The 24382-nt window shown below is 43.2% G+C and overlaps 1 protein-coding gene across 5 annotated transcripts; it reads left to right on the top strand.

Moving 5' to 3' along the window:
• The first annotated feature begins 3223 nt into the window (after nucleotides 1–3223).
• On the top strand, nucleotides 3224–18779 carry VGLL1 (vestigial like family member 1). Of its 5 annotated transcripts, none has more exons than XM_073641273.1 (5): nucleotides 3224–3418; nucleotides 5331–5394; nucleotides 12397–12630; nucleotides 16291–16701; nucleotides 18595–18779. In XM_073641273.1, the coding sequence occupies exons 3-5, from the start codon at nucleotides 12417–12419 to the stop codon at nucleotides 18666–18668; spliced, it is 699 nt and encodes a 232-aa protein (XP_073497374.1). In that variant the 5' UTR covers nucleotides 3224–3418; nucleotides 5331–5394; nucleotides 12397–12416; the 3' UTR covers nucleotides 18669–18779. The 5 variants fall into 5 exon arrangements, with proteins under 5 accessions (XP_073497374.1, XP_073497375.1, XP_073497372.1 ...); XM_073641274.1 differs by having other exon boundaries at nucleotides 5328–5394; XM_073641271.1 differs by lacking the exon at nucleotides 5331–5394 and having other exon boundaries at nucleotides 3225–3418.
• Nucleotides 18780–24382: the final 5603 nt, after the last annotated feature.

Here is a 24382-nt window from a genome sequence, read left to right as displayed (position 1 = left end):
TGTGTAACTTAACCTGAAATCAATCCCTATTCAATGTCTGGCAGATACATGCCGGCTATTGTTACTTAAAGTAACCTGGATACTGTCCAGCATCCTCGTAGCATTCAGATGATGGTTTGCTAATGACTAATCTCCGCTTATGATTGAAGTCTATTTTTACTCTCTCAGTCACTCTGTTGATGTTTGCTCTAATTAGTTATGTAATTTGGGGAAACTAACAGTAAGCGAGCAGGAATTCCAGAACGTATTAAACGCCACTGATTACAATGCAATTAACCACCTAACTGTCCAATGAATGTGTAAGAAAATAATGGCTAATACTTTGGAAGGTTACTGACGTGTGGCATCTGTCTCCTAGTTTAATAAGGTGCAATTAATTCCTTTTCTGGCTCTGAAATATGTGACATTAAATCACGCACTTCTAGCTTCTCTTGGGGTTTTCTAAACAATCCATTTGTTTGCCCAATTTTCGCAATTTTGCCTGTTTTTACTGTGTTTGGCCATATGTTTTTCCCCCATTACATGTATTGCAGTCATCTCTATGTATATTAATTCATTTATTTATTGAAGGGTTATTCTCAAGATAGTAATTTAACTTATATCCATAGGACAGGGTATAACTGATTGTTGGGTGTCCAACTGCTATGACCCCCACAGATCTCAAGAGTGGAGCTCTGCAACCTAGGACTGCTGGAAATATCTGAGCACCGTACTTGGGTATCTTTGTCAATCTCATGGACAAATGAATGGAGCAGAGATCGAGCATGTTCACCTCCGCTCCATTCAAGATGGTTCTGCAAAGCCTGGATTTCAGAGCCCCAGTCTCAAGATAGGTGGGGACCCCAGTGATCAGTAAGTTATTCTCTATCCTATGGATAGGGGGTAACTTACTATCAGGGAAATAAGATAGCAAGACCAGTAAGTGAATAAAGGCTATCTTACTATCTGATTCCCAAGAAAATAACTAAAGGCCCTGTCACAATTAATATTTGAAACAAGGTTCAATAGTTTTTCCATGATATGGAGTTTTTCCATGATTTCCAGTTGATAGCCTATCCAGTGAATTGGACTGTCCTGCAATACCATGCACGGCCATAGACTAGAGTGACACTACTTTTGGAAGAAAGCAGCAATGTTTTTTCTAAGCTCATATATACTCTTTAAGTAAATGCAAGCAAATATAATAGTGCATAGTAGGCCAAACAGATGATGTCAGTGGACAGCAGGATCAGATGAATTAAACTCAATGCCTAATTCTTCTGTGGTCCCTACCAGGGGTGTCTGGTCTACTCTCCTCTCCCTACACAAAATCCATGCACTTCAAAAAGTTCCTGACTTGTAATTTATCATAAGGTTAAAACAAATAGAACAAATAACACTATTTTATTCCCAAATGTGCCTTAGTTATGAATTATGTTATATAGCTGTGTTCTATGTATGGGTCTCTAATGGGTGACTCAATGAATATTGACAAGAAGCAATTTTGACTAAGACACATACTGGGAGTTAAAGAAAACTAAAATGTAGTTGTATTGTCCTAAAATAATGCATGCAAAATATGGACTTTCTAGGACACTTTCTGTAATTATGTGATTATTGGAGTGAATATCCCTTTAAAAGGAGCTGAACTGCAGTATTAATCACTGGTGGCATGTATGAACGGGACTCTGTGTGGGTAAACATTGAAGAAACTGTGAAGCTCGTTAAGGAACATAGTCCGCCTATAAAGACGAATGGTTGGACTTGGACCCCAACGATCACACATGCATGACACATCCGAAGGATCATATTCCCACAGTGTCAGAGAAGCCTGGTCCTGTAAGTGAGATGGCTCTCTATGGCTTTTCTCTTATGTATACCTGTATTCTTTTTATTCACATACGCAAAAATAATAGTTTTCAGCCTTTTTCTTGTATTTTACATATGGCCCAAATTTTCATTTTTTTTAGCACATATTCACCTATCAGTCCCCCTCAGTACCGGTAACCCTGTCCTCTACTGGTCTCCTCTCCAGCTCTTCTGTTATTGTTGGCACTTGCCAGCTGCAGCCAATCACTGGCCACACGGTGTTGCATTGAACTGCTTCTATGTCACCTGATTGGCTGCAGCGGTCATGTGCTTACAACACTGGAAGAGTAAGAGAGAAGACCAGTGGGAAAGGTGTCTGGGACCTGATCGGTGAGTTTGTGGTATTATTCTTACAGCAATCTCGGGCCATAAACTACAAGAAAACCTTTTTAAGGCTTGTAAACACATTTACAGCACAATATTAGAATAGTAGCCTTAGTAGCGTGATCTTTTAAAGGAGTAAAGCTGGCCATACACATTGCATAGCTGTCAGCTGAACTGTACTTTGGTTTACAGCTTTTTCTCTTGACTCCTCCATACATAGGAATGTACTAGCCAGCCGAACATTCGTGTGTTCTCTATGAGAAAGGCAGTGCCAGAATAATCTGGCACCGGCTTATCTCCCTGCCAAACAAGAGGATTGAATTCCAACCGCCCGATCCTTATGTCCCCTTCATCTGACATCGACTTATTTTCCCCCTCCAAACAAAATGGATCATTTGATTCAATTTTAACCATGTGATCCTTTTGTCCCCCAACATCTGTCATTGGCTTGTCTCCCCTCCAAAAATGGGATGATGGAATTTCAACCACCCGATCTTTCTAACGCCCGATATCTGTCTGCAGCTTATTTTCCTCCAAATAAAAGGGATCAGGTGATTTAATTCCACCCCCCCCCCGATTCTTGTGTCCTCCCAAAATCTGTGGGTTCAGGCTACATTTATCTACAGTGTACGGAGACCTTAATATGTGACTCAATGTAACATTGTTATCCTTTTTATTCTTTTGTGTCGATACAAAGAAGACATTTCCTCAGTTTACACGCCTTCATCATGTAGTTTATATATATTTTTTCCAGATAACATCATGAAGTTTTGTTAATTTTCTTCATTTATGGGATTTATGAAGGGTGCTGTCAGTCAGCACCAGCTCTACAGATATCCTCCGGTCACTGACATGTGCGAGCCAGGTGGTGACCTTCGCTTACACCGAACACTCTTCCTTACTTTACAATCTTTGTATTGTTTTCTACAAAAGATCCTTGCAGTAAAAGCTGCTCGCTTATTGTTCACCACAGCAGAAACCCAGCAGAACCCATGTTCCTTGTTCCTGGTTTTCAAGTTTGGGTGCATTTTATACATTCCTTGTCACAGGGTTGGAAACGCCTTTAACACCAGAAAGGAAGATCAGAGCGGAGCTGTCAGGCCAGACATTGCTGCTCTTGCTTCTGGAAGGATAACAGCTCACCTGTCTGCTCTGAGGACACCGAGCCAAGACTGGAGTATCACAAGTAGGACCATGCACAAGAGTTTTACATGGGAACAAAGTTCATCTCTTCATATCTGATAAGGTAAAGAATGCAACATGGCTACAAAGTTGTCCTAACTTGTCAATGTATCCGACGACACATGTGGATTGTCTGTGAACTGTATATGTTGTATGTGACCTGCGTTCCTAAGCTGCTCAACTATTTCAGAAGATCCTACAAAGGTCGGAGTTTTTACGTCTATTGGAATTACCTTCAAATATTCTTCCTATTAACATATTTGTTTTGCATGTTACAGCTCTTAACTGGAATTCAGCAGAACGTATTCAATGCTCACTGCCCAACTATAGGGCCAGTTATGAATACAGACCTTCACGGGATATGCCAGACATATATAGTAGATGTGGTTCCTGCTGATGAGAGAGAATTGGACCCACAGCGAGTGGCTGTTGGAAGGGAGGTGGTCAGAATTTCCATACCCATAAATGAGAATTTCAACCACCTCTCCACTGACTGCGACACAACAGTGCCCCATTCTCGAGATAGTTACAGTTCTCATTGGCAGGGTCCTCCATAGGATATGCAGTAAATGCATGAGATAGGAGTACCCCATTCATTTTGATTTCTATGCTTCTGCACCATAAGGGGACTTGTGATCTTTACTGAATGGTGCTACAGCAAGTCTATGCATAGTAAGGAGGAGCCATAAGCACTCCGCGGGGTACTGCATCCCAGAGATACTACATGCTTCTGGGGAAGAAAACCTCCATAGTTTGACTTTTTTTTCTTTTGGATTCCGAAGTCCAATGAATGTAGACCTTCACGGGATATGTCAGACATGTGTAGTAGATGTGGGTCCTGCTGATGGGGTAGAACTGGGCCTGCAGTGCATGGCTGTCAATAGGGAGGTGGTCAGAATTTCCATACCCATGAATGAGAATTTCATCCACCTCTCCACTGACATTTCAGGACCCCCGTTCTCAAGATAGTTGCAGCTCCCGTTGGCAGGGTCCCCCATAGGACATGCCGCAAATGCTTCTACACCGTACAGGGACTTGTGATCTTTACTGTATGGTGGCACAGCAAGTCTATGCATAATATGGAGGAGCCATGGACACTCCGCAGGGTACTGCATCCCGGAGATACTACATGCTTCTAGGGAAGAATACCTCCATTGTTTGACATTTTCTTTCTTTTGGATTTCAAAGTCCAACAGAAGAACTTATCTGTATGACTTAATAAGAAATTGATAAATGAATATGCATATAATTTACATGTCATTTGTACATAGCTGTAATATGGTTGTTGGATATAAGCCCTCATTTATCCAGTATGAATCTATTGTCAGTCAACGAGGCTTTTAACGTCACCTTATATCACATTTTAAGCATGTTCTATAGCTGTCAGTATTAATATTGCGTTTGACTTCAATGAGGCATGAATGTGCCAGACTTTATTTTGCTTCTTCCCTATTCCATCTGTATTTATGGCTGTGGAAAAAAAAGAGAGACAGCTAAAACACTTTAAAATTACACAATCAGCACGTAAAAGATGAAGAGAAAAACTAGAAAAAAAAAAAATGAACAAAACAATCCATATTCCGCATTTCTCCAGATCACATCCATTTGTCAGAACATCAGAGCTTAAGAGTCTCCTCCTGATCACTTGTCTATAAAATGCAGAAGACGAAAAACATCAGAGATTTTAGGGGATTTTCATCACGTCTACTTTAGTCGCCCCATTCACTTGATAAGAACTAGATCAGTAATATTTTTTGCCAGGGCAAAAATTACATTTGAAGAACTGAAATTGAGGATTTGGTAATCGTATCTGGATTCTGCGGCAAACGAATTATAAATGTGATAAATTAATAAAAATAATAATTGTATCTTAAATATTAATAACTTTCATAAAAGTCCAGCAATAAAGCCTAACAAAATATACCAAGGAATGAAATAAATGGCAATTCACTAATAAGGTGTTTATTGCTCAGCAGGGAAATACTGAACTACAGGAGGGCAAATCAGGATCTTCAATTTTCCAGCTTTTCAATGTAGAAGGTAAAGGCTGAAGTCTTTCCCATGCACAGACTGTACATTGGAGCCTAATAGTTGATGGATATTTAGGCCAGCCTTACATACATTTTCCATAATTCTAGTCATATGACGGCTAGCTTTTTTTTTCGCATTTAATAAGCGGTGACGAGATAACTTCATTCTGCAGGTCAGTACAGTTACATCCATACCAAACCTATATAGCTTTTTTATATCTTACTGGTTCTAAAGAAATCTGAACTTTAAAAAAGAAAGGTTTGTTTCACTTTTTTTTTTAAAAAGAAAAATTTTTCTTTTTCCATTAATAGAACTGTATAAGTTTTTGTTTTTGCATGGTGCGCTGTAGTTTTTATTGGTACTATTTTAGGGGCACATTTGACTTTTTGATCATTTTTTTATTGCAATTTTTGGAAGTGAGGTGCTTTGCGGTTGATAGGAGGCGATTAGCAGAGCTCCTGTTCACTACTGACATGGCTGCTGCACTAAGGTCCTGCAAATTCATTCACTCATCTCTAAATCTAATGCATAAATATTTGGCCAAAGTAACAAACTGGACTGGACTTCATAGGAGTACAAAGATGGCGGTGACAGATGCCATGGTTATCCGACAACATCCTGCAATTGTGTCATGGAGAGGTCGTAGGTGTAGTGATGGACAACGATTGACAGCAGCATTTAAGTGGTGAAATAGCAGTGATCAAAAACAACTCTGATCACTGCTGTAGGGCCATGTTCACACATTCAGTATTTGATCAGTATTTCACATCAGTATTTGTAAGCCAAACCTGGAGTGGAACAATCAGAGGAAAGTATAATAGAAACACGTCACCGCTTCTGTATTTATCACCCACTCCTTGTTTCAGCTTACAAATACTGATGTAAAATACTGACCAAATACTGAATGTATGAACATGGCCTTATAGAAACACTAAACAGAAGCTGGACAGACATCTGTCTGAGATGGTTTAGTGATCCTGCATTGAGCAGGGGTTTGGACACGATGACCCTGGAGGTCCCTTCCAACGCCAACATTCTAGGATTCTATAATATGACAGTAATTAAGACATTCTGTCATCAAGATAGGAAAGGGTTTCTTAAAGTAAGAGACGCCTAAGGCTATGTGCACACAGTTTTTCTGAGGAGGTCAAAAACCAAGAGTTTTCTAGTGAAAACTGCTTCAGAAAATGATCCTTCTTTAGGGAGGTTTTTAACCATTTCAAGACCGGCCATTTACCCCCTTATGCCTGACCAGGCACATTTTCAGGATTTTTTTTTTTGTACATCTGGTTCAAGCAATTCTTGCATCTTTTTTACGTGACACAAGGGGTTTCATTTTAATGTCACTGTCATAGTCTCTTTTTTTCTGATATCAGGCAATCAGTAGAAAAAAATAATGGAAATAAGTGTCTGTTTTTCCCATTTATTTTTATGACCATGAAAATACATTTAGAAATTTGTTCCCAATTGTGTAACAAATATTTTTTAAAATTGGACAGGCTTTTTATGGCGGTGAGGCTAGTAACAATGATTTGGATTGACAGTGGAATAATTTTTAAAATTTATTTTTAAAGTTATTATTATTAATTTACTTTTCATTTATTTTACGCAGTGTGCCCCCCATAAAGTCATAAAAGTACTTTGGGGGGCACTTAAATAATGAAATTATTTTTGTTTTCATCTTATTTCCGTTGTAACTGTGGCTGCTATATGAGCCCCAGTTACAAGGGAAATGCAGCCTCCTGACTACAAACAGAGCTGTCTGGGTCTCCTATGACCTAGAAGCCCCTGCTCCCTCACTATACACAGTGATCACATGACCGCTGTGTATGGAGGAGGAAGAGCCATCAGCGCTTCCTATTCCTGTGTACATAATGCTTGTTTAGCGCTGTATATACAGTGATGGAGAAGGCGCAGACGGTAATAAACCATTCCTGCATTTTCTATAATGAGTCCATTTACGCAAGACAATGATGAATTTTTGGGCAAACCAAAAGATCTTTTCACCCAACGAACAAGAGTTTTACTTATTTGTTGGGTGATCAGCAACCTGTTTAGACTGCATGATTAAATGAATGAATGTAAATGCCGCTCTACAGGCTATTAAACGACTGCCGATTCGCAAATAGGTAGTTGGTCAGCAGTCGTCTATGGCCAACGGGTCGGCTTATGGAAATGGACCTTAAGACATTAAAAACTGAAGTCAGTGCCGAATGTACTGTCATAATTTATCCAAAGTCATTGATCATATTTGACTATATTCAGATCTGCGATAATTTCATTCAGGTGGAAGCAGACACATTGTTCTCAGAAGTGTTAGATACGGAATCGCTGCCTCGGTAGCTGAAGAGATTACAAGGTATTTACTGGAAGAACTCGCCCACAACGGGTTCTGTAACTCCTATTGTCAGCTTGTTAGTTTAACCTCTGTGTGCCGCAAGTGTTTAGACTTCAAACTTACTTTTCATCTTGTCACGTGACTTCTGTTACCGATTTATACTGTTTAATAGGAAGAAAACTTTATGCTGGCAACATTGAGAGTATTACAGGTTACTATGAAACTTTATCTGAGTCGGTCTTTGCCAATCTGTCTTTTCCCAAACACCAATTATTTGTCTGGTATGACTGATTGCTGCTTATACCCATATCATCTCTATGATTAAGGAAGTATTCAGCTGACTGCCATGTTCTAATATTTTTTAATTGATTATTATTTTCATGCATAAATAATAAACTTTATGACTAATACAACATGGCATGCATTAATCAGAAAGGAATTTCTCACCTGAAGAAGTTTTCTCATTATTACCAATGACAGGGCCTTGGCGGTACTGCTACATCTGCACCATCTGTAGCTATGTCTTTGCTTGAAATTTAAAAGGGTATTTCCAGAATCAAAAATCAAAAGTCCCCCTCCCATCCCTAGGATAGGGTATAACTTACTAATCTCTGGGGGGGTCAACCGCTGTGATCCTGAGAACTGGCTTTTGGGTCTTGATATGAATCTGCAGAATCCCATCTTGAATGGAGTGGAGGTATGCATGCTCAATCTCCAATCCGTGCAATGTTAATGCAACTGCCGGAGAAAGCAGAGTAAAATGGTCCGATAGATAAGTAATGGAGCAGATGTTGAGGATGTTCACCTCTATAGAGTCTTGTTCTTGAAATCCAGAATACTGGGCACGAACGTGCTCGGATAAAGGGTTCTCCATGCATGCTTGAGTGCTAACCGAGTAGCTTCGGCATGCTCAAAAACTATTTTTGAGTTGCTGTGGCTGCTTGTCTCGTGGCGGTTAGGCAATCCCTGCATGTGTTGCATCTGCCTAACAAACAGGCAATCCCTGCATGTGTTGCAGCTACCACCCAAGCGTGCTCGGATAACCTCTTATCCGAGCATGTTCGCTCATCACTAATCCAGAACCTAATTCTCAAGATTGTTGTGGGACCCTAAGAGAACAACTATGGACAGGGGATAACTTTAAAGCAGTATTTTGGTCAATGTTGTGCGTGGTTTTGCAGCTATGAATAAGGGTTGCTCACCCGAAACGCATAATCTTACGGATGGTTAATCTTTTTTTTGTATCTTTTTTTCACCATGTTTTTAATTGCACAACAAAAGTTATGTTTTAACATTTTCCTATTGGTGCTGGAGCCCAGTCCTCATGGACCCTTCTTCCGTTTCTGATCTGGATGTCAACCTGATGTGTTCTTACGCTCCTTGCTCCACACTCTGACCAAACAAGGTCTACGAGGGTTCCTATGTGAATACAAGTGGTTTTCACACTGAATTGTCCTCCCTGGACAGTGAGCTGATTACTTTTTTTTTTTACCTTCCCTGCTGTTTTTTTTACTAGAGCATCCATGTTTTTTGAATCCTATAAAATCCACTAGTTCCAAACTTTTCAATAAATTGCAGAACAGGACAGTTGTAGTAATATGATATATTACTATGTCAGCTGCTTCAATAAAAAACCAATGGTGCCCTTTTTTTGGCTAGACCTGGCATGCCACTCCAACTTAGTATGTGAAAAAAAGTGCAGTGTAAACTCCTAAGTAACATTTCACTAATTACTTTTAACAATTGTATGGATTCATAATCTCTAAGAACTAGAAGACGGGATGGGAATGCAACAAAAAAACCCAAAAACAAATAACCAAAAGATACTAATTTCTCATCAGTGTTATATAAAGATTTGTTGCTCTGATGGAAGAGGCACAGTTCCTCATTGTCGTTGCCGATGAAAGACTTTCATCATTGAAGTTAGCCAGCGACCAAATGGGCAACCATGGACGTGGAATATCATTATTGGAGCAGAAATCTTTCACTGTGTCCTTCTCTGACAACCAGTGTCCTGATCCAGCCTTGGTTGGTTTGGTGCATATCTTCATGTCTATGGCCACTTTTCGCCATTTCTATAATTATGCTCTATAACTGGTGATGATTATGTTGAGTAGAAACTCTGCTGCCTGAATACAGAACAATAGCGCTTATGCTTTTCCAGCACTCGTCTCTCCCTGGGGGATCCAATGTCATTGCTGCTCCTGGTTCCCCTCTCAGTCCGAGGATTATATTGGCTATACTTGTGGAATTTTATTATACTTCATTTAATTAACACCGCTATCTATGTGCTCATCCATGGTTGTATTATAACGATTATTTTAACATGAAAATGGTTATAGTGTTTAAAACCCCTTCATGACATATGACGTACATGTACGTCATATGTCGTGTCCCTGCTCAGCGTGTGATCCCAAATCTTTCCTCACACGATGGCTGATTTAATCAACCATCCTGTGCTTTTACAACCGTGGATGGATTACCGCCCACGGCTGTTCACCAACCTGTTAAATCCCACTGTCTATCTCTGACAGCGACATAGAAAAAAAAATAGAAAAAACACAAATGTTCAAAACATCCCCCCTTTGCCCTATTAAAAATAAAACAATTAAAAATATATATTTGGCATCGCTGCATTCATAAACGTCCAATCTATTAAAATATAAAGTAAATTAATCCGATTGGTAAATGGCGTAACGAGAAAAAAAATCAAAACTCCAAATTTTTTTTTTTTTCCTCCGGAACATTGGAATCCAAATCTTCCCTAAAATTGTATCAGTAAAAAAGTTCAGCTCAGGCCACAAAAAAATAAGCCATGACCCAGCCCCAGACAAATCCCGAAAAATGAAAATGTTACAAGTCTCAGAAAATGGCGAGAAAAGCAGCAGTTTTTTTTTCCAATTTCTGAATTTTCTTCACCACTTAAATAAAAATAAACTATACATTTTTACTATCAGCAAACGCATGCTGGCCTGGGGAATCATATTGCCAGGTCAGTTTTACCATATAGTGACCATGGTAGAGATAAAACCCAAAAAACAATTGTGGAATTGCACTTTTTTTAGCAATTTCAACGCACTTGGATTTTTTTCCTGTTTTCCAGTGCACTATATGGTAGAATGAATGGTGTCATTCAAAAGTACAACTTGTCCTGCAAAAATCAAAACCTCGTATGGCTATGAGGATGGAAAAATAAAAAAGGTATGGTTCTTGGAAGAAAGGGAAGAAAAAACAAAAACAGAAAAATGGAAAATCACCACGTCATGAATGGGTTAAATCCATTTGCGCTGATAATTATCTATATAAAATCTTCCTGACATCAGAAGTTGATTGTCGCTCCTTTACATTATTTTACTCTGACCAGTAGGGGAAATTGTGAGAACAATTCTTTAAGTTTCTCGTTCCTCCTCCTGTGATACGTTTTACATTACGGTCAGCAACACATTCCCTGTTAACACTAATAAATGTGCCGCCCACCTACAATAATTTTTATGCCCACATAAAAGATGCTAACAAACAGTAAAAAAGTCATTTCACGGCTGGACAGATTTATTCTAGGCAATAATCGGGAACGAACAGTTGTATAAATGTTCACCGAGACCGAGAAGACTTTGTGCAAATTGCTGACATTTTTCATAATAGAAAATGACAGCCATTTATTTTATCACTGGGTCACTTTTTCTTGTTTCTCTCCTAGTCAAACATCTCATCAAGATCTTGCCTGCAATACTGTGATTTGCGTTAAAGGATATGAACATCTTTAATAGAATTTTTTTTTTTTCTTTAATGCATATGTTTTGGGCTTAAACTATTTTTGGAATAGGATTTCATTGACTATTTTGCATTGTTTGACTACTTAAGGCTCTTTTTTCCCCCTGTATATTGCTAGCTGCATAATGAGCTAACTGAGAATATGTCAGTGAGCTCGTTCTGATATATGTAGAACTCTAGATAGGGGCAAAAGCGCGCACAGTAGGGCAGTACGGTATAAAAGGAACACTACTGAGCGGGTGGTTGCGCTCACAACACCTGTTTAAGCATGAATATCTGCTGGAGGAGATATCTTCCAGATGTATATTACCAGAATGTAGATCGTCACGTTACGCTGTGTTGCGAGAAATGCGAAGCCTTGGATCTTCAGATGAGATTTTTATTAGTATCAACGCATTTCGGTGCCGGACCAGTGTATTTCTCAAGGACAAGAAACCAAAACTGATGTGTATTGTATTGATTTCTATTTAAAAATCCACAAACACATGGAATTATATTCTTATTTTGTTCCGTACAGGTGCCATTAATCTTAGATAGCTATACCCGCCTCCATACACGTGAATGCTCGGCGAGAGACCCACTGTCTCCCAGCTAGCAGCGGCACATCTCCTAGGAGAACAAAAGGAACGGGTGTTGAAATTCAACACGCCCGATCCTTCTTTCTATCAGGGAAGGATCGGGAGGTCCCCAAGCACATTTGACATTTATCTGCTCCAACTGAAATTGTTGGGTTTGGTCAACTTTTTTGTTTGGAGCCTTTAGAGTAATCGCTCAGCTCCAACTGATAGTTTTTATAGGCTGTTCTGTAGGACTGACCTTGGAACGTTCATATCATGTGTTGAGTAATCTATTAATTGATCATGTTTTGTACAGAATAATAACTTTATATTTTTGGTACCCAGGCATTGACCGGCTGTACGACATGGAGGATCTGAGGAAGAGCCCAGGTGAATATAGGGCTAAAGAGCAACCCGTGAAGACGACAGAGATGGGCTCTCGTTGCGTGGTTTTTACTTATTACCAGGGGGACATTAACAGTGTTGTAGATGAGCACTTTTCTAGAGCGTTAAGGAATACAAAAGACCCTCAGGACTTAAGCACAAAAAGCCGAAATGAGGACTTTCTACAGAAGAACAGTGAGTATTGTTATTGTTGGGTACATGGATTATACAAGTAATATTTGGCAAGAGGAAAGGACATGTTGGTCCGAAGTGTAGGCTAGGTAAGAACACTGACATCCTAATTCAGTTGCGGACACAGACAGGAGAGGATCCTGTGCAAGAACAATATATGGGCCCTTTGCAGCCCAACAGCTCATTATAATGCACAATTCCACCTGCTTTGGAGGTGGTAGTGGGCCCTCTTGCCTCCTGAACCCCTGTGTGGCTGCACAGGTTGTACTAAAGATATATGCGCCCCTGTCCTGGTTGACCCTAGCATGTGCTTATTTCACTGGTACTAATAATAATTAAAGAGGTTTCTTGGGAATATAACTGTAAAGCTGGCTGTATAGCACAGTCGGCACCTTCCATGTGTGAACCAGGCTCAGCTCCATTCACCTGCTCCCATTCCCCAATGGATATATATATATACATAAAGGGGTTAATGAATATGTTTTAAACAAATATTTGGATTGTTTCGCAACGTCATTTTTATACTATTTGCCCACAGATCTTGTTTTCTTTAGACACCCTCTCTCCATCTGGCCAACTAGGGCAACGTATATGTAGGGTATCTATAAGAAAGCTGTCGGACACTTACGTTATATACACCTGTATGGGAGTTGCTTTTCCACCTGCATTTTCATATATATATAATATGCTGCCAAATACATGACTGCGTGCTGTCAGGATTCTCTGGTGCTGGCAGTGGGCAGTCATGTCACTGCATGTATGCGATTTGCATACTTTTGGCCACATTTCGACTAGACGCGTCCGGCCTCGTTCAATTCACTTGTGTTCTGCAAGGCCACACACATCTAGTCGGCATGTGACCGCATGTATGTAAATCATATACTGTACTTACGGTCACAGGCCCACCTGCTCCCGCCTCCGGAGAATCCTGACAGCATGTACTGAGCGTGCTGTGAAGATTCATAAGTCTGCAGTCACACAGAGTGACTGCAGACTTGAGCCCCAAGCCTGGACAACCCCTTTTAAAGCCTGGGTGAAAAGTAATTCTCTTGTAGCTAACAGAGATTTTGGAAAAATGTAAAACATTTTAATATACACTGATAATAACTTTTAAATTTCATAAAATTAGAACCTGTTTAAGGTACGTTCCCATAGAATGTATTTATTGCGGACCTCATGATATGTGATGCTGTGGGAAGATGCACATTTCAACCTATATATTGCAAAGGATAACATTTGTACTAACATTAGAAGCCTAATTTAAGATGCTCAAATCCCCTGAAGATTTTCCTCAAGTGAATATGCTGTGGAAAATCCAATCCATTTTTGCAATCTCTTAAAGGGAATCTGTCAGCAGGATTTCACACCACAAACTATTTATATATTCATGCAGCTCTTTCAAAGACAAGTCCAGCAATATCTTTACATGGCCAATCCATTCTTCTATTACTGAGAAATCAGCATTTGAATTGATATGCAAATGAAGCTGAAGATCTGAAACCTCTGTCACTCCAGCTCTATTCCCCACCCAGTGCCATTTCCTGCTGCTTGACTGACAGCCTCTATACTGTGTGACTTCAAGCAAAAGAGCCATCAGTCAAACAGGAAGAGGTGGCGCTGGGCGGGGAATAGAGCTCAAGTCACAGAGGCTTCAGATCTACCATAGCTATAAAGCCTCATTTGCATATAATTTCACAAGCCGATTTCTCAGTAACGGAGGAACGGACTGGCCATGTAAAGATATTACTGGACTTGTCTTTGAAAGAGCTACATGCACAAGTTAATAGTTTGGGGGTGAAATCCCACTGACAAATTCACTTTAATGGTGTCTTCACATGCAGCGTTTTACTGGCATTTTTTCCTGTTTTTTTTTTGCCCAAAAGCACTTTGGCCAGCTGAATTCAGCACATACACAGCTGGTGGCATTTTTTCCACTTTTTATTATTTTGTTGTGTTTTTAACATCACAATTAAATAATTCTAAGATGTTTAATGAACCACAACTAATAATAACGCAATTAAAACAATAATTAGAAAAAAAAATTACATATCGTGCTGAAAATATCCAGAAGAGTACATGTAAAAATACTGCCAAAAAATGTATTTATAAAGTTAGACTTTGGTCACCCTCACAAATCGGACATTTACAGTCTGAATACGGACTTGCGATGTGTGAGCTGGCCGAAGGTCTCATGACCTGAACTCAATAGCCTCTTAGGCACATAAGAGGTTGTCGAATCCAGGTTATAGACCCAGAACCAGTCCGCACATCGTGGTCTGTACTCAGATGTGTTGAGCTGGGTGCAGTTTTAGACATTTGGCCATTACTGTAGATAAATATAAAAGGAAGATAACCAGTGCATTTTTTGCAACGCTCTTCCTAACTCTGATATTCATTTACGCAGAATGCTCCAGTTATGGGGTTTGCTTCTCTTGTTTTGCCACAGGCTTCTCCATTGAAATAAGTGACCCCTTCTCCCCAAAGAATGTTAAAAAAAGTAGAAATACAAAAAATGGCACCAAAAATATTGTTTTAAAAAGTGCAGGAAACTTATGGTATCTATTGAAAGCCAAATGAAAAAGCCAGAAAAAGTTAGGTGTGAAAGAAAGCCTAAGGGTAAATGCACATTAACATGCAGGAAATCCGCAGCATAATGCACTAAGTAGAGGAAATTGTAAAAATCTCATTTTCCCATTTTAGAAATGTTTCCAGTGTATATTGATGGGATTTTAAAATCCGCCGCAAATCCATTATTTCTGCAGACTTGCATTAAAGATTTCATACTGCAAATCCACATGTTATGCAGAATTGTGAAAACTGAGTTCCTCGCTTGTAATTCCTAATTGGGGAATGCAGCCATCAAATTAGTTCTTGGTAGAGGAGGGGTTAATGTCAACTTCCCTCCTGGTCTACACTAGTGAAGAAAGTAATATCTGCTGCCCCCCGAGGTTTCCATCTTTCCAAGTTGCAGCCATATATTCTGAATGTGATGCTTCCTGCCCTGAGGTGATCATACAGATCAGTGTCTGGCAGGGGCAGAGAGGTCCACGCGGCTGTGACTGGACAGATGGCAAACTTTCTGTATGATCAGGCAGAGCTGTTAATAAGTAGACAGTCTGTACAATCATCAAGAGAATCTATGGAGTTTGCTCAATTACGCCCCCCCCATTAAAGGGCTGATGTTCTTTGTAGTTGCACCCCTTGTCTGCCCTACAAACAGCCTTGATCCTTTGTAGGAGGACGGATTTTTTTTTGAGGGGGGCGGCACTGGATTACCATTCTGGAGTAAAGTAATCTTGTAGATAACATATTGTAATATCACAATGATATGTGCCAACTGGGAAACTAAGCTCTGATACAACTGTACAAAGTGCAGTAGTGTACACAGTAAAAGATACCTCTGTGTTTTTGGTCTGCCATGCATTTGTGAACATCTTAAAAATTAAAAAACTGTTGGGTTGAGGGCCAACATTGCTCCATCAGCCTCATAATAGTGAAGGGCTCCATCTGAGATTTCAATGGAAACCTCCATGCAAAGCTCAGTGGAGAGTAGTGTACGTGTGTGAACTGTACCTTTGAGTAAACTACATTTGCCATTTTTGGAGGGTAACAGTGCTTCAAAGGAAAATCTCATGTATGTCATTCTTATTATCATTCTTCCAGCAAATACCATGATGATGGACGAATTCAGCTGGCCAAAACCTTACCAAGACAACCCGTCTGTCCGGATGACTTCTCCTGTGTTATCTTCTATTACCTCTCCACCCGAGCATTACTCATCAGCCACTTACCAGCAACATCAACAGCATCATAGTCAGCCTTCAGATTTATGGCACTTCCACCACTTTGGACCTCCAAGCCACGTTAATTCTGTGTATCATCACCCTTCCGTCTCAGAGTATCAGATGGTACCAGGTCCTGATGGAAAATGTAGTTCATTTCTCAATCTCCTACAACCTGATAGATATCAGGGCCCGTTACAGGAGTCCATTTCAAAGCCAGATCACCTCACATCAGCAGCTGCGGGGTCTTCCATACCCGAAAACCTCAATCAGAGAACAAACTCACAGACAGGTAATGATGCAACTATATAGGTGATAAGAGACAAACCAACTGAAAAAAAGAACCCAAACAATTATTACACAATCTCATAGATAAATCTACTGAATACCTTTGTAAATACTTTGCTATACTTATTATGTACTGAATTCGTGTTACATTCTCCATTGTCTAATTGTTTAGGATAAAACCCTATTTTCCGGCTGTAGATCGTTTTTCTGCACCCTGAAAAAAAAGGATTTTCCAAAACTGGAAAACCCCTTTAAATAAGAGGGTTATTTTTTCCCAATGTACATAGTTTTTATATTTTCTTGCTGTTGCAGGCACAAAAAGCTGAAACTACCTATTTGTTATAATTTACTTGTCAGCTTTGCTGTATAGAGTGGGGCAGAATGATAAGAGCCATCTCTTTATTGTGAGAGGGTGGGCAAGATAATTCCAGTTCTTTTATATTATTGGAGGTCTAGATACACATATCAAAGTTTGTCTGAATCTTCCTTGACACTCCCTTGTCTCTGGCATGGAGGCTGCACTCCATCACTTCTTGGATATTAATATCCTATGGCGATTCTCTGTCCATTAGCTCCAATTCATTTGATCTGCCATAATGCAATATGCGCCCTCCTGTCCTGTGTATACTTATAATGCAGAAAGGAGCTGCGTGGCTCAAAAAAAAAAAAGGCCCCAAGAAAGTTTTTATGAATAAACAATAAAAAACTGCAATATAAAAACAAACCACAACAAACACAATGGCATAGATTAAATGTGACCAAATTCTTGCTCCAAAATAGTTTACATCCCCCATACTACACTTATTATTTGTTTCAGCCACTTGTTGCTGCTCTTTGGGAAAGTGAGCAAAACTTTGCTGAAAATGTTTTTTTACCCAGAAGGGACCTAACTTACAAGGCAACAAGTAGTGGAAAAATTGCATCAAAGTTTTTGTCACAAAATATTGGTATAAATGAAGCCAAACTAATAGGTTGTGTAAAATTAGACAAAGGTACCTAAGGATAACAAAATATATAATCCTGCCTGAGCCACTGTGATAAATCTGTCTAGTACGTTTTAGATGGTCTGTTTATTAGACAGGATTGGTAAATTAATCTTCATCATTATTCCTATTAAACAATCTAAGTAATAAAACTTAAATGACGAAGATGACATATTCTCTTTAAAGGGAACCTGTCACCATGAAAATGCAGTATCTTGCCAAATATTTTAAAACTTTCAGCATGATTATTCTGTTGCAGATTTTCACCCTTCAATGCACAGAGTTGAAGTCTGCGATCTGCATACACTTACTGATACATTAAGAGTAAAAGGAAGACATTGTTCTTCGAACGCTCTGTGCAGTCTACAATCCTTATAAATATTCTTATGAACTGTTTAAACTATATGTAAAGTACTTTATAAATTTAGAATGGACAGCTTGTGATGGGAAATGTCTTGGTTATGGGAGATATCTCTACTTCTATCCCTCTTTTTTAGTAATTCAAGGAAGAAAATTCATTATGAGAGCAATTTTCAAAGTCATTTTACATATGGCCACGTTGCCCAAATTTAACAAAGTGTGTCATAATGTTTCATAAATTTGGTGAATATTTAAATACAACACTTCTATCTATAGAACGTTTCTCTATTTTTTACTCCACCTCCCAACTGGAGCAAGTTTATGACTTTTTTTGTGACTTTTTCAAAAGTCACAATTCCTAAATCCGGATTAAATCTTATATGCCTAGATAACCATGTCCAGATTATATTCACTTTTTAAAATTGTCAAAAGTGGTGTAAAATAGAACAAAGTTTTGTGCGAATTTTTTGTCACGTAAAAATTTGCACAGAATTCTTGTGTACTCTCATCCATCCTCAAAATGTTTATTCTTGTATCTCATTATTTCTTTTTAGGTCTTCATCCACAGGATAGAAGAAAAGAGTATTTCCATGGACAAGAAAGAAGGAAGGATTTATACTTTTATTAGTTGTTATTTTCGTTAGTTTGTTACGAATGCAGCATTTTTTGTTTGTGTCTTATTATTATTGTATGTAAAAGACTTTTGTGCTAATTAAAAAAATCAAAGCTTATAACGTTATATATTTGTAGATATGTTTTCCATGAAGAAATCAAATTGCTTCCACACTGAAGAGGTGCTTTGTTCATTGCTGGTGGTTAACTTATTGTCAAGATAACATGGCCACTAGGGTACATTGAACACTGAAGTTTACGGGTAATATTTTAGCTTTCAGGCAATGCTTCTGAGTTCAGACAGGTCAGGGATACCTGGGATAGGAACAAGACAGAAGTGTTCAATATCACTAATATGCAAAAATAGCCTTTTCAGAGAGGAAGAGGACTCGAACACTATAGCGACTTATTGGGGTGGCGATCCTAATAGCCAATATTGATCCTTAAATGAACCTTGCCACATGACTTAGGATAAGAAGCCAAACTAGACACTCCATTTGCTGACTTGTGTTTCAGGATGTTTGCCCTTCATCAGTGCATAGCAAACTCTTGTGTTTCGGGATGTTTGCCCTTCATCAGTGTGACGCGCCCCCTGGGACATATTCCTTTTTGAGGGGAATACCCGGCACCGGATCAGATGGGGGGGTTGTAGTCTCCGAGCGGCTGTGACCCGGCCCCGTGCCCAGGGCGTCAAGCTCAGTGTTATGTGGCAGTCCTACAGATGTTATTAAGAGTTCTTTTGTGTCGACTACGCCACCCGTTGTGTTGCGGTCACTATGGCCGCCGCTGCAGCAGGGTCCGCTGAGGCTGATGGTATAGGTGCAGCTTGTGATGGTATAACCCCCAACGGGTGGGGTATAGCCTCAGGGGGTCAGGTGCAGAGGATGGGGGTTGTAGTGGTGCAGCATAGATGTTAAAGGAAGACAGAGTCGGGTTGTGCAGTTTAGGGTATTTACTCACTGCTGATGTTCCGGTCACTCCAGCTGCTAGTGACCACCCGAGCCGTGCTGCGTCCACCAGGTCCTGGATCCAGCCAACCCCCAAACAAGTCCGGAGCGTGGCCCTGAGCTCTCTTTCTGTCCCGTTCTCTGGCCGTCCCCACCAGTAATCCACCTAGGTCCAGCTCCCTCGGGCCTTCTGTTGGGACACCCTTGGCCCTGGGTTCCCTGACCCTTCATGTGGTGTGCCTTCGGGGTGGATGTGATGGGTGGCCGTGGCAGATGCTGCCCACGGCCTCCGGTCTCTGGCTAGGGTGTGTTTTCTGCCCCCACCAGCTTGGGATCCGGTACCCTGTGCCGACTCCTCACCCAGTGCTTTAATTTGGGTTCTTGGGTCCTCTCTGTTTTCCCCTCTGGGTACTCCTTCTTTGCTCCTCTCTCACTCAGGGTCTCTCTCTTGCCTTGCTGCAGGCTGACTTCCTCTCTGCTTGCTGTCTGCTCCTCTGCAGCTGTCTTGCTGTCTCCAACTGACTTGTTCTCTGCATCTGACTTGTTCTCTGCATCTGACCCTGATCTTTGATGGTGCCCACCTTATATACACCCTCTATGTGTGAGCTCAGGTGACCAGCACCCAATGAGCTCCTATCTTTACCCAGGCTGCTCCCCCTATCTGCCCCTACACTACATGGGATGTACCACCCCCCTCCCACTCCAGCCAGGAACAGACTCGGTCGTACCTGCACATTTCTAAGTGGGAGTACCGTCGGCCTGTTCCTCGGAAATGGGATGTATGTAGTGCATGCAGCCTACCGAGCTCAGATCCACACTCCATCCTTACCCGGGAGTGGAATATCACACCTCTGGGTTGAGGTGCAATACTCCTGTAGCAGCCGAATCCTCAGGGTGCTACATTCCCCCCTGGTAAATCACAGCACGTCCTCGGGCTGTAAAGACAAAAACACCAAAACATACATTTTTTTTTTATAAACATAAACATATAAAACATCATATAAAACTTTTCATATAAACATTCTCGTAGTCGTTTCTTGTTTCAGGTTCCTCCTCCGGACACTGTGCAACGTGTGTCCGGGAAAAGTGCGACAGTTTCTCTAGAAAAATGGTTTTCCTATAAAACCGGTAGGGGGCGCTTTAGGACGCGCAACTATTTACAGGGGAAGTTGGCCGCTCTCAGTCCTCGGCCAGGTATTGGGGAGGAATGACCGCTCTCAGTCCTCGGTCAGTGGGATTTAGGGGTTAAACGGGTAACAGTTCACACATGCTGGTCCCAACGGGGACTATATTAGCAGCAACAGTTTCAATTTTACGGTTTCAGTTTCAATTCACTGTGCCCCGACGGGCAACTATATACAGCTCCTGCTTCGCTGTCCTTAGCGACGGCGTCCTCCTGCTCTTGCTTTTTGGTTACCTTTGGCTCTAGTTTCAGACCCGTCCGGGTCCTCTTGCTCCTCCTCCCCGCACTGCAACTCCTCCTCCGTCAGGCGGTGCACGTGGAGGGCATAAGGTCCTTTGGCACACTTGTGCCGGGTGAAGGTGACCTCGTCCCCGATGTAAAGGTCACGACCTCTGTGCCCCTCCGGCAGATGGGATTCCACGTCTCTGCGCGTGACAAAGACGTCGCCGAGGGTGTTGTTGTCTCTGATGAAGCCCCACCCGTGCTGCTGGTTAAACTTGATTACAGTCCCGGTGGTACGGGGACTGTGCGCTGCACGGGGGTCCCTCCTGGTCCAGCTCTTTTGCTCGGCGCTCCTTATTTGGGCCTGTTGTTCCCGGACCCGCCTCTCTCTCCGCTCCCTCGCGAACTCTTCGAGCTGCTGTCGGCAACACTCAGCGCGCTCTGCTGCAGCTGCCCTAGTTTCCTGAGTGAACCCCATTAGATCTTCTCCGGTGGGGTCCCACTCAAACTGTGCTTCCGCTAGCGGGGGCGAGATCCGTGCCACGGGCTTCGGAGCCGGAATCAGGGGTTCATCCAGGGGTCTTAGTTTCTGCTGCCGTTCCAGCTCATGGTATCCTTCGGGCCAGATGAAGGGCCGCCCGTCCGGCCATGTGAGCTGGCTGAACAAGTCCTCCCCCAGGTGTGGCACCCTTGGTTTTACGGGCGCGGGCGTGGTGGTGGTGGCGCCCGGGTTGCCCAGGCCTTGCGGCCAGGCCTGGGGCACCTGGAAGGTGAAGGGCACCATTAGGACGGCGGCACCCTGGGCTACCTGGCCTTGCGGCCAGGCCGGAGGCTCCGCGGAGGTAGGGGGCGCTGTTGGTGATGCGGCGCCCGGGGGTACTAGGCCTTGCAACCAGGCTGGTGGTATTTCCTGCTTTGTCACGCTCCGGGTCGAGGCGCGTGACGTCACAGGGGTCGCTGCGGCGGCTTCCGGTCGGGGCCTAGTCCATAGCGGTGACATGGCGGCAACGGGCACAGCAGGGGGACTTTCGGGCTCTGCGACGGGGAGCTGGGGCAGGTGGGCGGTTTCTCGGCTTGGGGTATAGGCGTCCCCTTTACCTGCCTCCATGCGTTCGGCTCCCTTCTCGGCGCCGTCTCCGGCCTTGGGTCCTCCCGCGCCATCCTCAGAGGCGGTCTGCTTCCTCTTCCAGGGTAGCGTGCTCCGTTGACTGGTCTCAGCTTGCTGGGTCATCTCCCGGCTCCACTCCGCCAGTATCTCGCGCTGTACCCGGGCCATCCTCCGTGCGAGGCCCTCCAGGGCAGTCTGTGCACACTCCCGGTCTCGGGGGAGCTGTGCAAGGACCTCCACTAGGCCTAGTGGGGTCGTGGTGTCTAGCAGGCTCCTGACCAACGGGTCGGTGCTGCTCTGCTCTTCTTCCAGCAGGCTCCTGGCCAGCGGGCCGGTGCTGCTCTGCTCTCCTTCCTCGGTCTTTAGCAGACTCCTGGCCAGCGGGCCGGTGCTGTTCTGCTTTCTCTCCATATCCGGGTAAACTTCTCCGCTACTCCTCGTTAGACTTCTTGCCTCCGGGTGCGCTCGCTCCAGACTCCTCCAGGCGGCACCCATCTTCGTTCTTTTCTTTCGTCTCCTCCCACTTCGAGGGCGGTCCCGGGGCAACTCGGTGACTGTCAGCTCCAGGGGTAGTTCTTTCACGCTGACAGACACCTCCAGCATCACAGTCTCTGTTGGTGGGGGCGGTTTCCACTTTTGGCGCCATTTTCTGTCCTGGCCCACGATGGGAGGTGGCCTCTTGCCCTCCTTTGGCACGCCCATAATGGCGTCCGCTGCTCTTCCAAGGCGGGAAATCTGCGGTTTTGGCGGGAAGCGTCGCCCAGTGGCGGGAAACTCTGCAGATGGCGGGAACAAGCTGGAAATGGCGGACAATCGGCGGGAAACGACCTGTGATGGGGTCCGATGGCGTGGACCCTCCGAAACCGGCGGGAGACTTCTTTCTGAGGTAAACTTGCACTTTTCTTCAGGCACGCAGTACCCGGGTGTTGCGGGCACGTAATCCTGCCGACTACGCCAAAGTTGACGCGCCCCCTGGGACATATTCCTTTTTGAGGGGAATACCCGGCACCGGATCAGATGGGGGGGGTTGTAGTCTCCGAGCGGCTGTGACCCGGCCCCGTGCCCAGGGCGTCAAGCTCAGTGTTATGTGGCAGTCCTACAGATGTTATTAAGAGTTCTTTTGTGTCGACTACGCCACCCGTTGTGTTGCGGTCACTATGGCCGCCGCTGCAGCAGGGTCCGCTGAGGCTGATGGTGTAGGTGCAGCTTGTGATGGTATAACCCCCAACGGGTGGGGTATAGCCTCAGGGGGTCAGGTGCAGAGGATGGGGGTTGTAGTGGTGCAGCATAGATGTTAAAGGAAGACAGAGTCGGGTTGTGCAGTTTAGGGTATTTACTCACTGCTGATGTTCCGGTCACTCCAGCTGCTAGTGACCACCCGAGCCGTGCTGCGTCCACCAGGTCCTGGATCCAGCCAACCCCCAAACAAGTCCGGAGCGTGGCCCTGAGCTCTCTTTCTGTCCCGTTCTCTGGCCGTCCCCACCAGTAATCCACCTAGGTCCAGCTCCCTCGGGCCTTCTGTTGGGACACCCTTGGCCCTGGGTTCCCTGACCCTTCATGTGGTGTGCCTTCGGGGTGGATGTGATGGGTGGCCGTGGCAGATGCTGCCCACGGCCTCCGGTCTCTGGCTAGGGTGTGTTTTCTGCCCCCACCAGCTTGGGATCCGGTACCCTGTGCCGACTCCTCACCCAGTGCTTTAATTTGGGTTCTTGGGTCCTCTCTGTTTTCCCCTCTGGGTACTCCTTCTTTGCTCCTCTCTCACTCAGGGTCTCTCTCTTGCCTTGCTGCAGGCTGACTTCCTCTCTGCTTGCTGTCTGCTCCTCTGCAGCTGTCTTGCTGTCTCCAACTGACTTGTTCTCTGCATCTGACTTGTTCTCTGCATCTGACCCTGATCTTTGATGGTGCCCACCTTATATACACCCTCTATGTGTGAGCTCAGGTGACCAGCACCCAATGAGCTCCTATCTTTACCCAGGCTGCTCCCCCTATCTGCCCCTACACTACATGGGATGTACCACCCCCCTCCCACTCCAGCCAGGAACAGACTCGGTCGTACCTGCACATTTCTAAGTGGGAGTACCGTCGGCCTGTTCCTCGGAAATGGGATGTATGTAGTGCATGCAGCCTACCGAGCTCAGATCCACACTCCATCCTTACCCGGGAGTGGAATATCACACCTCTGGGTTGAGGTGCAATACTCCTGTAGCAGCCGAATCCTCAGGGTGCTACAAGTGCAGAGCAGAAGGTCTGGTTTGGCTGGATGAGAAGGA

This window comes from Phyllobates terribilis, unplaced genomic scaffold (genome assembly GCF_046119375.1).
Source record: "Phyllobates terribilis strain yellow unplaced genomic scaffold, ASM4611937v1 Scaffold_7__3_contigs__length_470593459, whole genome shotgun sequence".
Classification (NCBI taxonomy): domain Eukaryota; kingdom Metazoa; phylum Chordata; class Amphibia; order Anura; family Dendrobatidae; genus Phyllobates; species Phyllobates terribilis.
The sequence above is the reverse complement of the archived record's forward strand: the minus strand, read 5'-3'. Positions and strand labels throughout refer to the sequence as shown.